At 41.4% G+C, this 17,862-nt stretch overlaps 1 protein-coding gene across 1 annotated transcript in view; it reads right to left on the reverse strand.

The window, feature by feature from the left end:
• Positions 1–12,045: 12,045 nt before the first annotated feature.
• The window catches only part of odad2 (outer dynein arm docking complex subunit 2), a 39,464-nt gene continuing 33,647 nt past the window's right edge, over positions 12,046–17,862 (reverse strand). Inside the window, 1 exon segment of the mRNA XM_029457731.1 lies at positions 12,046–12,355. Within this exon segment, the coding sequence (XP_029313591.1) occupies positions 12,239–12,355 (117 nt within the window). The 3' untranslated portion in view covers positions 12,046–12,238.

The raw sequence follows: 17,862 nt of genomic DNA on the forward strand, positions 1-17,862 counted from the left end.
GAGAGGGAGGGAGGCATCACACTGCAAAAAGTAGGCTGTCTAAAATCATCGAATCCATGGTAGAGTTTGAAATTGTTACTTTTCTTGAAACAAATGTATTCAGCTCCTCCTCCCAGTGATACTGCTGGGTTCAAAGATTCTCTTGAAAGAAGTTACACTTCATTAATATATTATCCCGTTTTTTCTTATTTCTTGTCTTGAAACCACTTTCTAAGGCATCCCTTATAAAGGTTTAATAGGTTCAACTTGTTGGTAACTTATAGCTTTATTAATAGGTAATAATATTAACTAATATTTTATAGATCAAATTTTAAAAATGTGCGTTTATTTGCTCTCTTTCAAGAATGCTGTAGCCTATATATACTGCCAGCAGCCAGCTAGCGTAGCTTAGCACACAGATGAAACAGGGGGAAACAGCTAGCATAGCTTAGCACACAGATGAAACAGGGGGAACCTGCTAGCATAGCTTAGCACACAGATGAAACAGGGGGAAACAGGTAGCATAGCTTAGCACACAGATGAAACAGGGGGAACCTGCTAGCATAGCTTAGCACACAGATGAAACAGGGGGAAACAGCTAGCGTAGCTTAGCACACAGATGAAACAGGGGGAACCTGCTAGCATAGTTTAGCACACAGTTGAAACAGGGGGAAACAGCTAGTGTAGTTTAGCACACAGATGAAACAGGGGGTACCTGCTAGCGTAGCTTAGCACACAGTTGAAACAGGAGAACCAGCTATCTTGGCTCTCTTCAATGCTGACAAAATCTACTTACCAGCACTTTTACAGCTCACTGATTAACACGCAATATTTTGTTTTTTATTTTCTGTTTACAAATTGACCTATACAAACCTTTACAATTTCACCATTTTGTTGCCAGATAACAGCATAGACTCGAGGAAGTTACGAAGAAGGAAACAGAACACAAGGCAAATTATTGTTTTTACACTTCAGAACTTCAACATTTTAGTGAGATTTGCAGGTGCTGCTAGGCAAAGTTTGCTTCTGTTGGACAGAGTCTCCAGGTCTTTGTGTTAAACTAAGCTGTGTAATTTGTACCCTGTCACCCAAAGATTAATTTAAGTCCAATTCGTCTTGGTGGAATAATACTGCAGAATGCAGAATCTGCCTTAGCTGTTATAGAGCTTTATTTGGGCAAATGTCGGAACAATTCTACTCTAAACCTATTGACATGCAGTGAATTTAGCTTTTGGAGCCACTCGGGGTCTGGGGCTCCAAGCCTTACCCCCTTGGTAATGCAGAATTGGTGCCCAGGTATTGTGTAATCAAGTGAAACAACATTGGAACCAATTACCACATTTGCAGAATTTGGGACTTTGCAGAGGAAAGACTTTCACTTCTAAAACAAAGTCACTTGGTGGAACTTTTTACAGCCCCTGGACTGTGCATGGAGTTAAACCTATTACCAACTGTCTGCTGCAGGCATACTTTACAGTGCAATAAACCTGTGTTGGATGCTTGTAAAGACTGTATCATGTTCCTTCACTGCAAGATCGCACCTTGGTCCTAAAGGGTCCCAGTGCCCAATAAGATTAATGCTGGATCAAAAAAATATCTAGCAGAGTTGAAACAGATCGATCTGCACACCAACTAGCTCCCATTAGAAGGATTTTGTGACATTTCGAGCACATGACACGGTATTAGTTTCATTATCATCACATTAGTTTTTAGAACATCTTTTTTTATAGAACATGTTCTTCAAGGAAGTCAATATCAGTGCTCTTGCTGCAATGATATTTATTCCATCAGATTCAAACCAAACACAATCCAAGCTGCTTTAAGCAACATTCAGAAAAAAGGAACGATTCCTACTGTATATAGCCATGCCACTGCTGATTATTCCTGATGCACCCTCTCATTGACTTCCATTATAAAAGTTGTCACATTATGGGCCCATGACTCATAGCTTCTGAGGTCCTCCGCTGTGTGTTCCCTTGGGGTTTATCCAAGGTAGTGATTCGAAGGACGTGACTAAGCAGCAAGAGCCATATGAAGGACTAGGGATCCATGTAATTATTGTTTATTTGTGCTTATTTTCATTTAATGAGGAAAGTTTACTTTTACTAACAGCTTGTGCAAACATGCTATGAATGACCCAGTCATGTAATCACTTTAATTAAGGTTGAGGAGAGTTTATTTGCTCAGGTTATACATAATATGTAAGCTTTCCTTCTTGCCTGAAGTAAACTTCTGTTACCTCCTGTGACCTTGTCACTGTTATCTAAACCTGTGGGTCAGTACCCGACCGTCTCTGGGGATGGGAAAATATGGACGTGTCGCTAGAATCTCTTTAATCTTAATTCACTTTCTCCAAAGCCTCTACTTTCTACTTTCACATTATCTCTGTTTCAGACTCCTGTCTTTTGTCTAGTGTGGGCGTATGAAACGATTCAACAGGTAGGCACGACATTAATCATGATGTCCTGCTTCGTAGCAGGTTGGTGGCAAGAACTCTGCAGGCGTTCCCTGTACACAGCTCTGCTTCATCTCAAGCTGGAGTTCCTGAATTACACTGGCATCTGTTTTCTTTGTCCTCTAATCTTTGTCAATCTACTGTTCACTTGGGTTTGACCAATAATGTTTTTTTAAGCCTGGCACCAATACCAATATACCGGTATTCTCAGTCTGAAGTTTCAGACAGCTGAGAGAGACATTGCGCAGATATTGACAATTTTGTGCTCATATGATACAGGAGCTCAGAAATTAATTTGTGTAGTCAGTGGTTAAAAAACAGACTTTCATGTGACACCTAACTCTTTCTTATATCCGTTACATGGAATAGAGAACTCTGGCATACGTCACCCATTTAAATGAGAAGTTAAATCCATAAATATACAAAATGTAAAAATGGTGAAACCTCCATTATATCAATACAAACATAATTTACGGTCTGATTTGTGGTTAAAGGGGCACCTCACACATTTAAACCATCAAAGTCAGCTGCCTTTTCGTATAGAGTAGCTACAATTCAGCCTGTGAAAACAATTATATAATGTTTTTTGTGGCTCTGGAGGAAATTTGTCAAGTCAACCCTGATGATGTCATAGTGACATCATCAGGGTTTTCTTATCTTGGACTTGAAGACTACAAATTTATAACAGAAAGCCAAAGCCAGTTTACAAACTAGACGCGCAGAGTTTAAAAGATGTGGTTTCTTCCAGGCAGAAAGGGTGTAATGAAAGATTTTTTATTGAAATGCATCATGGGAAGTGATGAATCCAGTATGTTTAGAGTGTGACCCATACAAATGACTAAAGGGCTGGACTTAGCAGAGTTTATCCACGTGTCTTCATTACAGGGAATGGCATTTACACACAATACGAATTTTAAATGTGTCTTATAACAGGGTATCTTGAGGTTGTTGTGGTTTGCACATTACACGAGTGATCGGCGACAGAAGGTTACACATGAAAAGGTGCAATCCCAGACGACGCTGTTTGGTCTCCGTTAAGTCAACAAAAAATGTGTAATAAGTGAAACGCAAAAAGACACAAGACCACATGCAAGACATTTCTTTCCAAGTAGATGTCCGCAAGAAGCTAGCCATCCAAGTTGTTGCTGTCGTAGCCGGTCACAACTATTTTCACACTGACTTGTGTGCGGATCAACTGGAATATTTCAACCTCCAGTGCCAACGCAACCACCATTCTATAGTCCCCACGTGTTTAAAGAAGACCCCCATTGTCCTGGTCTCAAACAGACCAAAGCCCTCTGCCTAAACAACTTCCTTGCCAAAGTCACTCACTTTCGCCACCATGAGGTGGTTTTGGATCTTGAGCTTCCTGACAGGCAGACTCCAGGCTTTGCGGATAGGCACCACCACATCCTGACTTTGCTGACGGCAAAGATCATCATCAGCCTGATCCCCTACGGCCTACAGAGATGAGGTCAGAGACATCTTTCCCTACGTTAGCAAAACTAAGGAGCTGATTGTGGACTACAGGAAGCGGCAGCGAAAGGGGGACACGCCCCCCATCTCCATCAACAGGACGACGGTGGAGAGAGCCAGAAGCATCAACGCCTGGTATGGCAGTTGCCACGCCCTTAAGGCCGGCACATCATCAGGATGGAGCTGCCATCCATGGAGGAGCACTACACCCAGCGATGTAGGAGGAAAGCCAAAAGGATTATCAAAGACCCCAATTACCCCAGCCACAAACTGTTCTGCCTGCTGCCGTCTGGCAGACGTACCCGCAGCAACCGGTCCTGCACCACCAGGCTCATGGACAGCTTCATCTCACAGGCCATAAGACTTCTGAACTCTAAAGCTCTGAGCTCATCACTATTGTCACTGTACCTTTAAACTGTCACATTACCCATAAGTACTTTTACTTACTGTTTTACAACGGTTTCAAGATCTGTATGTATATATATATATATATATATATATTCATTTATTCCTGTTTACATTCAGTTAATTGATTTGCAATACTTTCTATACAAATATTTATTACTTTATATGTATTTTATTTGTTTATATATTAGCCCAATATTTAAACTTGCATTATTTTATGTCTTAGATTTTAAGTTTGATTGTATTTGCGGGATTTTCTTTTTAAAATATATTTATTGAGCATTGTTTGAGGATGCCTGAAGCCTAAGATTTGTATTGCCTTTTCTGTTGCGCTCATGAAAACAATAACATTTTAAATATTGGTGTGACTGGGCCATAAAGTCAGGATATCTTCACCTCTTCCGATTTTGATCATTGTTTTTATCATTTTTCATTTGATATTTCCCAATCTTTGTATTAGTTTTATAAGTCCAGTTCTCCATTAATAAGCGTCCAATTTCCAATATATCCATATACTGATTTGTATCCCAACATCTGGAGCTTTGTTTTCATACTATGCCAGGAAGGAAACCTCAGTTTAACATCACCCTACCTCCTTTATCCAAGACGATTTAATTTAAATGCTATACGTCAGTGTATTTTTGGGAACATATGTGCTGTCGCTGTTTTTGCATCTAACCTCTGTATATGTTTTTATATACATATGCCACTGAGTCTTGTATTGTTTTATATCACATCTACTGGAGTACATGTGTATGAGGGTTCAGTCTGGCCTGCCAGAGGGGTGGTTGTAATGAAAGTTTTATTTCCTTGCACTCATAACATTTGTTTTCTCCTAAAACTTCCAATTTAACTCTGATCCCTGCATAGAACACGTCACTTACGGAGTTTTTTTTTTTTTTTTATAAACAAAATATTGGAATAAAGAGGCAGCAGAAGAACAACATTGTACAGCCTCAAATAGAAGACTTGTGTGTCTTTTTTTAAGGCGGTGAATGTAAAATTGAAAAGCAGACATTCATTATACATCATGGATCCAGCAGGGAACACCCTGTTATGGCCTTGGGGTACTTCATCATTCAATGTGTATTAAAGGATCTGGCTATGAAAGGTGGCTATTACTTGAAATCAGCGTTAGCTCAATGTCAACACCTTACGCCATTACAATCCAAATTATTTTGTAAAACCTCAGTCTCTGCACCCACAATCTGCCCCTCATTTAAGATGATGTTTTCACTCCAGACTCGGACTTAATTTCAGCGTGTAAACCGAGTTGGAATTACACACTGTAGCACACGGACTACTTGTAAAGCCACAGACATATTTGTTCAATAGTTTGCCAGCTTTGGTGGAAAATGTGACCAAAGAGAAAATTTGCAGGTTGTTTAAAATGACCCAATTACTGTTTTCAGGGGGGGGGGGGGGGGTAAACATTTGGGACACTAATCAGCCATTTGTGCTGTCTGTCCATGTCTACTGAAAGTAATCAAGTCAAAACCAAGTGTCATTAGAAGTCACTGGAATTGCTCCTTGAAATTACAGTGGGGAATAATTGCGACTTGGAACACCCAATACTCTACTAACCCTACCGTCCTCTTGTCTCTCTAAATATGGCTTTCCAAGAATACACAAATGGCTACTACAGAGGCACATACTACTTCACAGGGAGGAGATGCCAATTCAATATGCAGTGTGCATGGAGGTGATGGATACATCTGTCAGAGAACATGCTTTCATTGTTAACCGGACCCTCTGTTTTTTTTTCTTTGCACTGGGTGATCCAGTGTTGAATTAAGTCAGACAAAGCTGACTTTTTCTAGGCCTAAAGCTTGCCAGAACTACTCCGTCATGTTGGAATAACAAAGAGGCCTATTTGACTTTGTCATTTATAATGCCAGTGTGAAAACAGTTATTCGAGTGTCATCAGCTTCTATAATTCTCGTCGTGCTATCTTTGCTTGTTGAGTGTCCAGGTATTTTTCTTTGTGAGCAGACAGTTACAAAGCTCTGAAGTATTTGGTAATGTTGGGAAAACTGACAGACAGCAGTGAGCTAGACTGGAACAGGGTGTTATTTATGCATCGCACGGAGGGAAAGGACATTTATTAATGTCAGAGTTGGAGTAGGACTTTATAATTTATATTAAAAAAAAACAACAACTTTGGAGTTCAGGGTTCAAATGGAAGAGAACGCCTCATAAAAAGGATACGACGCCACACCGAAGCAGAAAAATGCATTTTACCTAATTGACCACTTTTTTACAAATGTTACTATTAATTCTGTGAAGAAACTCAAGCCGGCAGCGCCTAGCCGTTTGTACTTTGTGCTCATGTCTCAAAGTGCGCAATCAGTTACAGATTCAAATAGGATGTTCTATAATGCCTTGCTGATGATTTGTTGATTTGGTGCTATTCCCCCTCAGTTGCATGTCTTCCCCTCAGGTCCAGGGTTGTGATAGCTTGATGAAAAGATTGTGATGAAAACTCTGGGATAATATAATTTTTGGTGGGGTGCCATACGGTGCTCTCAGGTTGGTGCACAAGCCAGCAAGGGAAACCTGGCCCGGCTTATGGTTCACAGCTGTGCAAGCTGGGAGCGTGTGCCAACTCATCACTGTCTGCTGTGTGAGGAACTTGGCATTTTTTATCATCTTTACTCGACATTATCCTTTGTCTGCAGATGAACGTGACTGCCTGTTGGCTATCAGTATCCTCTCCTTTCCAGTTTGATGTAACTGCAAGAAGTAAAAAGGTCCAGAAAAAGGCTGCAGGTCATGCAGAAACTTCTGTGAACACAAAGCTGAAAAGCACTCCGAACATCATCACGTTACAGTACAAAGACAGTTGCAGAGTGAGAAAGACGGTGAATCAGCACACAAAAAAATAACTGTTGTTCCTTAAAAAAAAAAAGATGGAGTTACCTTTTGAAGCCAATCAGCGTGATTTTATTAAAGATGGAGTCATACCTTCCAAGTTTTCTCAAATCAGCAATGGTGTCTAAGATTTCACAATTTCCTCAATTTCAAGGTCAGGTACAGAAAAAAAGAAAGCTATGATCTGTTAATGTGGTTGACAGGCATATCCTAAACCTAAGCCCCCCCCCCTCCTTCCACCTTCCTACAACAGATCCGGGGAGTAAAGACTGTTTCATTAGAAATGCTTAGATGTTGAGTGCCGTAACAGTTCAGGATGAGCCAGGATGACTAATTTGACAGAAGTCCTGCACAGAGCCTCCTCCAATCTGCTCCGCCGCTCACATTCATGAGAGCAAAATGTGAGTTTTGATAAGCTCAGTCACTAAGGCTTCGTCAAACCATAAAGCGTCACACCAAAGTTTATCCCTGTGTCTTTTGCGTCCATGTGGTTGGAGAAGCTTGGTGACGCAGCGACTACTCGTAGGTCGCTAGTGGGTGAACTACTGTAGCTGGTGAGCTAACCGCTAACATGCTAGCCGGCTTGGCTAGTGCTTTTTAGTCACAACAGCTCTCCAAGTTTTTTGATAACAGGATTGTACACAATTGTATTCAATGGAGTTACTGAAGGAGAGAAACACGTTCTCAGAGTTGCTAACAGGCCTAAGTTCATAAAATGTACTCAAAATACATGTTTGTGCCATTAATCTCCCATCTCACATGTTCTAAAAATGATGCCTTCTTAGAGTTTGTACTCTGACAGACTTTATAACTGGATCGTGCAAATTAAGCTATGATAACTCCCTCCATTAGCTTTATGCTCCTCTTTGCGACAGAAGGCTTTTGCGTGCTGCCAAAGAAAAGAAAAGAAACAGCAAAGATTATTTTGCCAGTACATGTATTATACTGTATTTAGTATAGACATTAGTATCACACAAGGAATCATTTTACACAAAGAATAATTTGAGTTGACAGAAAATCTAGTCTGTGTTCAATAGATGTATGTGATTGTTTGGTATTATTCATGATAATAAACCCTCTGACTCAGTTTTACTCATTTGCTCTCTCTCTTCCCTACATTGAGCACGTTTAACCCTTAAGGACACTTGCTCACGGTGTCTCAAACGAGAGTAATTAAAATGAGCAAAGAAGAGGTTTTTGTTGGCTGAACTTTAAATTATTATTTGCATAATAGTTTCTGTACAAAATATACTTTTTGTTTGTGCAAAATATACTTTTTGAACATGTAATACTCAGATTTTGTTTTACCATTAATTACAACCCTCATGCTTGTAATGAGTAAAAGCCACAGCCGTCATGACGAATGACGGCATTATTAATATTTTTGAGACCTTTTTGGAGACATTACTCTTGCGGCCTTGAAATCTGACCCAGACGCTGTGGTATTTGCCCACACATTTCTCTGTTTATTTATTGTCATACCAGCTTGTTATTTACACGGTATGGAAGGGAATGTCAGGATTCATTAGTGCAGTGAAAGCCCTTTTTTAAAAATAAAAATAAAGTCCTCAAAAACCACTGAGAAATGCACAGAGATCCTAGTTGAGCACTTCAACCTCCTGACAAGTAGAAGTTTTGGAGATTTTGTGAGCGACTGAAAGAAGGAAACGGATGCAGAGAGGCAGCAAACGGCGTGAGAGCACGCCACGCGAGGCTCACTCCAACAGACCCGGTGGTGTGAGCACACTGTAATGATATAAAAGCTAATTTACAGATTGAGAACAGAAGCCGTGTTCACCCCCTCGTCCTCGGCTGCCAGTGAGCGCCGGTCTCTGTTTGGACGGAGCTCTGAGAGGGCGTTGTGTACGCACATGTTTTTAATGGCAACATCGCAAGTAAACCACGCTGCTGCTGCTGCTGCTGCTGCTGCTGCCGCTGCTGTGCAACAGTTTGTGATTTTATATTAAAAACGGTCCTTAGACACTGAAGGGGACGGAAAGCCACTTCTAATACTTGGACAGGACTTTTACTGTTCATTAGTTTCTTTTTAGGAAATATTGCTGCAGGACACATGAGGAGATGTGGGATCTTTAAAAAAAAACTTCAAAAGAGCTGTTCCATTTTTAAACAATTGAGCTATAGTATCACAACACACAGCACACTCTCTGAAGGACTGCCTGACTGTAAAAATAAGCGATATATATATTTATTGCTCTGTCCACCCAAAATGTGCACAGACCATTTTCAGCACTGTAGAAAGGATATTTCCACACACAAGTCTTGTGTAATGTGTAATAAAGTCCTCGAATGGGGTTGCATCCATCGCCCTGACCTATGGGAAACCTCCAGGGGAGTCTGGACAGGGTGAAGGACAGGTCAGTGGGGAGACTACCAGAGATACAGGGGTGTGGCAGATGCCAGAGCCCACCTCAAAACAGGAGCAACAACATCGGGGATATCCCTCCACTATTTCTATCCCCTCCGTGAAGCGATCTGAAGTATCAGATCTTAACTGGTGACCAGAAGGCCCAGAGCCGGACGTAATTGCTGCCTCTGCTGAGGCGTGGAGGTATAACCTCTAATTTCTCGTGAATAATGTCCCTGTGTCGGACGTGCCGGCCAAAGAAAAGTGGCAGTTTCTGTTCTCAGAGGGTTCGTGGTTCGACTAATACACTCAACTGTGGCTTTATGACCAATGGGCCTGAGAGCCAGGCTCCTGAAACCAGCTTCCTCTCAGCGTCTCCCCTGTTGCTCTGCAAGGTTTCAAATCAGGTTCAGAGAGGATATTAAAGCACTGTTTCTTTATAAAAGAGTGTTGTAAATATAGCTAAATCAAGCCTCATCAAGTTCTGAAGGTATGATGGGAAGCCAATGTGCAGAGTTTTTGCAGAAAAGTTTCTTGTTTGCTTTGAAATCAGGTTACTGCAGAAAGCCAACAGTGACCCTGAATGACTAGAACGCAGTGGAATTGCATCTCGTAAATTCTTCAACATGTATGGGAAATGTATTTATTTGCTTTGTTCCCAAAAGAGAGATTTGAAAAAAATCTATATCAAATTAATGTTTATGCGTTGTATGGAGCTGGAGGTGTTTAGGCTAGCTTAGCATAAAGACTGGAGACAGGGGGAAACAGCTAGCGTAGCTGTGTGCAAACGCCTAGCAGCTGCTGAAGCTTTGTGGTTAGTACGTTGTATGTTTTTTTCGTCCATATACAAAAATAAATATAAAATAAAATGTTGTTAGCTTTAGAGGTGTTGCTAGGCATATATTTTTTTAAAGAAAAACAAGCTGACATTAAGAGAAATTAGTGAGCAAAGTATAAAAGCATGAATGAAAAGGAAACTTTAAGCAGCCCCACAAGAAGAAAACAATGTGTCCCTCTTTGTTTGTTTGAAGTGACTAAATCCTTTCCCTTTAAACAGTATCCATTTTTTATCACTGGGTATGTCGCAGAGGTTATAAAGCTTGCTGCATTGAATTAAAGAGCCATTAATCATTGTGAGTTTATGTGCTCTGACTTGTTTGGAGACAGTGGCTTCCTTCAGCTCCTAGTTGAGTTTTATTTTTTATTTTTTTGAGGAAGTTGCTTCTTCAGAGTAATAAGTTCTCCTCCATCCGTGCTCTTCCACTGACCCCCGCGAACAGCTGGTTGTGTTTAAACTTCAAAGAGTGATGAAGATTTTCAACCACATATTTTCAATGTTTTGCTAATTTTCGAATTTTAGCACGTGGCTGATATTAATGATGAAAGTCCCATGAGAGTTTGCGGCAGCCTCTGTGGTTGAGTGCTGAGCATCTCAGCTAACTGGGAGCAGGACAGCGGGATCAGAGAGACAGAGAGGCTGAAAGACACGCGAGAGGGCAGCGGTGAAGGAGGCCCACAGACTTTTACTGAAACCTGCTGTGCAAAACGCTGTCAAGCCTGACACGGCCTGTTTACAATAAACAAGAACAGAAGACAAAAGAATGAGAGGAAACCGGATCAGCTGCAATGACGTGCACACACATTATTACTCATGCACGGCCTAAATATGTAAAGTACAGCAAAAGAAATAGCATTTATAAAAGATATGCAGCAACAACAACAAAAAAATCGGAAAAACGTTTTCCAAAGAAAATCCTTCATTATATTTGTTTTTATAGTTAGTGGCTGACTAAATGCATGCAAGTGCTTTGGTACGAGAAGTTCCCAGCCGGCAGAATATCTACAACATGTTTTTACTGACAAAAATAATGAGCTTGTTTGTAAAATATATTTAAATATTTAAAATAAATACCCCTACAACATCTAACTGTAAATAAACTCTGAGTAATGTGGAAAATCCTGATTTAAATTCATTCTTCTACATATTATCTGTGTTTGGAGACAGGATGCACTATTGTGCTCCTAATTGTTATAGATATCTCTTATCCCCTTACGATAACAGTGCTTGAATTTATGTGTTCATATTATCGTGTGGTATTTATACTGAACATTTGACCACGTGCTGATGCTGCATAACCAACAGCAAGCTATGCTGTTTGTCTAAATGTCTCATCGCAAGTACAGAAGAGTACCGACTTTTTCATAAGGTTGAGAAAACCCAAGCAGATGTGGATCTTGTTTAGATATTGTGGTCTTGTGTGGATTACTCACGGAATGTTACTGCAGCGAACGTGGAGCTTTTCACGCTGAACAACGTATGGGGTATTTGGCGTGAGATCAAACATGGAGAAGGAGCGTTTATTTTTATCATCACAGTCAGAGAGCGAGGAGAGGCCTTCCTCAAATGTTTGTATAAACTCCTGATGAGGTAGTTGATGTACAAGTTTGCCCGCTAGAACGGAAGCGGGAGCGCAAATAAACACGCACTCGTCAATCAAGAGAAAACTTTTTTATTTGAAAGCTTTCTCGTATCATTTGATACGACATATGAGAAACACCTGTGGTACTTATATTTGTTGCACTTTTCTCATACATTGTATTTGAAGCTAACTCTAAGATAAGGTACAACAAGACAGAAGGCAGATTTCTTCTACGGTACCGTTTGAATTTCCAGGGCTCATTGACTGTCAATTAAATAACAGGGCTTTCCTATTAGCCAGCGCCAGTAGTCGAATGTTGCGCACACAGCCAGCAGCAGCCTCCTGGAGCGTCTCATCCTCAGAGCCCATGATGTGGATGAGCGGCTGCGGGAGTACAAAAGGACAGAGGTTACAGTTGGCAGCAGGAACAGATGACCCGCCTATTAAATAGGCGTTATCATCTGCCTTATAGATGTGGATCAAACAGGGCCTGCTACACCTACTAGTAGATTGTATCATTATTTACAAAATCACGTCATTACGACAGCAGCAATGGCGGAAGTCAGGTGACGTTGTATAAAGAGCGAGAAACTCCATAACAGGTGGAAGTTGGAGTTTGATTTGGCGCAATGGATGGGACACAGGATTTACACCCAGGAGGCAGGTGTGTCCAGAAAATATGTTGTTGTCTTGTGTTCACAGAGTTAAGTTCACTTTCATCACACACATTTAGGTATTATAACCCAAACCACAATCTTTTCCTAAAACTAACCAAGTAGTTTTGTTGCATAAACCTGTTTTGTTATTTTGTTGTTTAAAACGTTATGTTTCATTCAGTTTTACAACCGTAGGTGCAGTTGACGCATTAGAAAAGTAGCGATAACCACTGATAACGCCCATATAATAGGCTGATAACATTGGAAATGGGTGGACCATCAGAATACTATTTTCCAACAGTGTGCTAATACACCTTACATCCATAGCTAGGTCCAAAATAGGTAGCTTGCTGCACATGTTGTCATGTCAGCAGCCGTCTCTGCACACTAACACCAGCATGACCTGTAAAGATATACAATGGCTGTGCAGCAACAGTCTAACGCTGCAAGTGTGTCTGTGTATGCATGTGTGTATTCAGTGTGTGTATATCCAACTTTACCCTTCCAAACCATGCCTCAGCAAAGGGGTTACAGCTGCGAGCACACATGCTTCTGTAAGTTTGTTCAGATGAAAGTCGTGCAGAGCAGGCTCGACATTAAAAACCTGAGCATGAACCACACCACTTGACAGCCTTTCCCGCCGCTCCAAAGGTCAGATTATATCCGACTATTAGTGGCTTGTGTAATGGATCTCGTTAGATCTTATTGCAGAACAAGGTTTTGCGCTCGACATAATTCTCTATCTTTGGAAGTTTATTCATTGGTTACATAAAAGTGAACATTCAAAGACTTTTGTCCGTTGAAAGGGTTGCATATTGTGCAGAAATAAGCAAACAGGAACTCACCGGATATATGGAATACCACTGGAGTGGCATGTGTTTTGCACGGGTGAGCTTTTTTTTTCTCCTGTTTTATCTGCAGCAAAATCACTACATTATGGTTGTGGGCGGCTGTGGGGTTGAGTCAAAATAAAAGTAAATGTAAGCGTAAATACTCTGGTGCAATGGATGTATCTAAATGTGTTCAATGTGTGCTCCTTGGTAAAATCACAATGGTGTGCCACTGAGGTTTGCTAAGCCACACTTGCAATTATTTCGGATCGTCTTGTTTACATCCATAATGAACCAACGGCAACATTACATCCCTCAACTAAGCACTTAAGGGCTCCCTGCTCCTAAACATAATGACGCTTTGATAAATACAGTAACTGCTGAGACGTCTGGGGCACTTTAAAGCCCCATATATCAATGCCTTGTTCTCCATGGAATGAATAAGGATTTTGAAAAAGATTTCTTTCACAAGGATCATGCTGCAGCTGGCTTACAAGTGATGTTTAAACACCATCGGGATTGTTTCCCTGGTTTCAGAGCAGCAATGTAGTCCCTGTAGACTCTGAGCAACACAGAGGACAATATGTAGACTGTCACCGTCAAAGGAATTGATCCAAGAACTAAGCCCCTTTAAAACCTACATCCAGCCTCTGATTTAGATTTAGTTTAAGGCAGCAGAATGATCCTAAAAGCTTCTGGCTAATCTCCATTTTCTCTCCCCTTGTCTCCCTCTTATTCTTCCCTCCTGTGCTTAGGGCAAGACTCTTTTTCATCTCAGTTATCATTGTCTTCATAATGCATGTCAGACCAGAGCTGAGGCTGACCCCGACCCTTTCTCCATGCTACGTACGGACTTTAAACGCCGCGCCGCACATTTGTGTGGTTAGCAAACCGCCAAAGAAGCAGCGAGAAGACATTCCCAGGATTTTCAGCGCAAAGACAAACAGTGAAAGGAAAACAGATGAAAGATGAGGTGAGCCAGCTTGTGTGAATGAGCACGAAAGGGCTTGTGAACCTACAGTAAAAGTCCAGTTTAAAAACTGAGAAAATAATATCCTTCCTCATGATTATAATCACATCATGTTGTGGGGAAAGGCACACAACGGTCCAAGATGTCAGCTCCTCTCAATGCACCAGTGTCGAGGAATATATGTAAAACATTTGCCTTCAGGGTTTTATATGATTTTTAAATAGCATCCAAAACACCTCCAAAAGCAAACTTACATCCACAGGCTCCAGAAAACATGCCGCTCACTAAACAAGTCTCTTTTGTGAAAAGAGAGGATGCCTGAGAAGTGCCAGAGGCAACGTTTTTGCCAACCTCATAGCATGTTATTCAGACGTCGCCAAATAAGGTCTCCCGAAGCGCACAGCTAGGCTAAGATAAGCGTGTCTCTTTGCTGCCTTTTTCCTCTAGCTTGCTCTTTCCCTCCCAGCTGGGATCTCTGCGAATATAATACGCCACTTGTTAGATATTGCCTGACTGTGGTAACATGAACACTTGCCCAATTTTGAAAAAACTGAATCGTGAGTTTTTGAGGTTTTTTGCACTTCAGAGAGCTCCACTGAGTCCTGACCTCCAAGAAGGGAGCTGGGGAACACGCTCCCCCCCCCCCCCCCCCCTGGCTGAGGGGGGGGGGGAGCAGACATGCAGTCTGGGAGGGCTGCACGTATTGTTGCATGTGTACACGCACACCTTATCGCACATGGAGGTGTCACGGTGTTAAGTGCGCTCTGTTGGACCGCTGCAGCCTGCAGAAGTTCAGGTTTTAAAATTGCCCCGTGCCAGGTCTGACAGTCATTATGGCTCCATCACCCCCCTTCTGTCCCAGAATTCCCATGTTTTAGACTCCACTGAGGAGGCAAACAGCACAAACAGACAGCAGTGTTTAGCCAGGCTGAGGGGAAGTTGGTGAGGGAAGTCAAGGTAAACAACATTCCCTGCAGCCTCCAGTGAGCCAGAGACTGTTAAGTTGCTTTTTCTGTGTCTCTAAAGAGGAAGAGGAAAAGGAGGGAGGGCTGCTTTCAAATCAATGACTTTAAGGGGAAAGTTTCAGTCTGAGCCTACGCTACTGTCTCACATGGCAGATGAGAATAAAAAAAATGAAATCCTTCATTAATTACTACATAGAATCATTAGTATTCACAGAAAGCTTGTGCAACCTGAAGAACATGGCTTTGCATTTCTGGTCCAGGCGTGAAGAAGAGAGGCTTAAGTCAAAGGCTCTAAAACATTACCCTGCGTGGAGCTCAAAAACATGGTAGTCATAACAGAGCAGGCAGCTCATCTGCTCACCACACCCGCACCCTGAAGTCATGTTACATGCAAACCAACAGGAAACTGTAGAAGTAAACGTGTGATGCTCTGCTTGCTTTTTATTCCTTCCCTCACATTTTGTGTAATTTGGGGGGGCCCCCCCCACAGCCTCACTGTGCCCTTTCACTCCCAAAGTCGCACCGTGGAAGAGAAAAAAAAAATATTAAACAAACACTAACCGTGCCGGGGCAGAAGTGTGCTCATGGCAACAAAAGTGCAAACGTTTTTCTGACTTACATTAGCAAAAGCCTAAAATACATAACAGGACTTGGCAAAAGCTACGCACTGGAATACCTTCAGTTGAAAATGACCAATAATTACCATCCGCATTTTGTAATTTTCATCAATTTACTTCACAAAGCTTTTCTGGTGAAAGAGCCTCTTTAATACAAATAGCTGGCAGAAGCTGTCGACAAGGATTTATGGTTTCAGCAAACAATCCCCAGCACTTTTAGAAGCGATGTAAAGCGCAGGGAGACGGCATGTTGATTTTGTACATGACAAAAAAAGAAGCAAATCCGTATAAAACTGCGAGATACCAAGAGTGGATGTCAAATCAAATGGGGAGGGTGACTCATCTCTCAGGCGAAAATTCTCTTTTCCCCCGGTATGTATTTCCTGTGAGAGCGAGCACCTGAATCCCTCTGCGGGAAAATATGTTTTTTAGGCAACAAAAGAACTTGTGAATGACAGCAGGTTGTGTCCAAATCAAAGTGTTTTAATTAAAAGAGGTTTAATACTCACAGTATTTTTACACTAAATGATTTCATTGATTCTGGACCAAATTTGAAGGCTTTGGAAGGTGTAAAATGAAAGACTAAGACGGTCACTAATGTGTTTTCCAGTGTGAAATACTTTCTTTTCAATGCTTGAGTTCTTCTGTGAATCTTGAGGGACCGGGCCATACACCATTAAGTTTGCTGGACAGGAAAGTTGCTTTCTAAACCAACTTTGGAGTAAACGAGACCTTTGCCCGCTCGAAATCGTATACTACACGTGGGTGAACATGTTTTGAGAGCTTCTCAGTGGCAAAGGAAAAGCTCTTTGAAATATGGTTGCAATAATAAAAGAGGCAGTCCAGAATTTTACACAGGGTTGTAAATTAGACACAGGGCGCTGTATCAATCCTCGATAAACCCTCTCCAACCTATTCAGATCTAGCGGAGATATTGTTTTAACACATTCTGTCTACCAGCTGCTTGTATATCATGCAGCAAAGCATTACAGTGCACCCCAAAATTGAAGGAGATTGACAAGCTCTCACACTGTAATGTTTCCTCCAGGGGTCAAGCAGGTAAGTATCAGCCTCCCTCTCAGACTGGCTGAGACCGAGGCCAGACTGAACAATGAGGCTGCCTGTGTTGTGTTTCCACGTCTGAGATTAAGAACAAATGCAATGCTGGTGTAGTTACGTGGCCTTTGGTAATTAAGCTCTTTAAAAGTCCAAAAATAAATTATGGAGTAGTGTTGCAACTCTTAACTGGTACATTAATAAGGGCAAACTCAGAGACAGATTAAAAAGGGTGGTATGTCTTGCATTTGCAAAAAAATCACGCCCACACACACACACACACACACACACACACACACACACACACACACACACACACTTCAAGAATTTCAAAAATAGACACACACACTGAGAGCAAAAAAGAGGGCATGTCCAGTTTTTTTGTCGTGGCTCAAACTACAAAAAGCATTCAGCTTAATGACTTTTGCAAATTGGACCTAACTCTTTCGGAACACCCAATGTTCAGTCCAGCTACCAATTATGGCTAGTGTTGAACCACATGCACTGTAACAGCAGATCAAGCTAAAGTACACCATTTAATGAACATGGGAAAAAATATCTGGCTGCAATGGCATAACCACTTCATAATTTATATCACAGTTGTTATTTAGGGGGGGAGGGGGGTAACTCACTGTGGCCGCAAAAAGATTTCTCATGTGAAAGTCTTTCTATGTGAAACATGATTGAATTAGAGAAAAAGATAGCAATGTTTTCCCAAAATGCTGAACTATGGGTACATTATCATTTGTGACAAGACATCAATTACAGCGTAATCTCAACATAAAATCTCTACATCA

The sequence above is a fragment of the Cottoperca gobio genome, chromosome 20 (genome assembly GCF_900634415.1).
Source record: "Cottoperca gobio chromosome 20, fCotGob3.1, whole genome shotgun sequence".
Classification (NCBI taxonomy): Eukaryota; Metazoa; Chordata; class Actinopteri; order Perciformes; family Bovichtidae; genus Cottoperca; species Cottoperca gobio.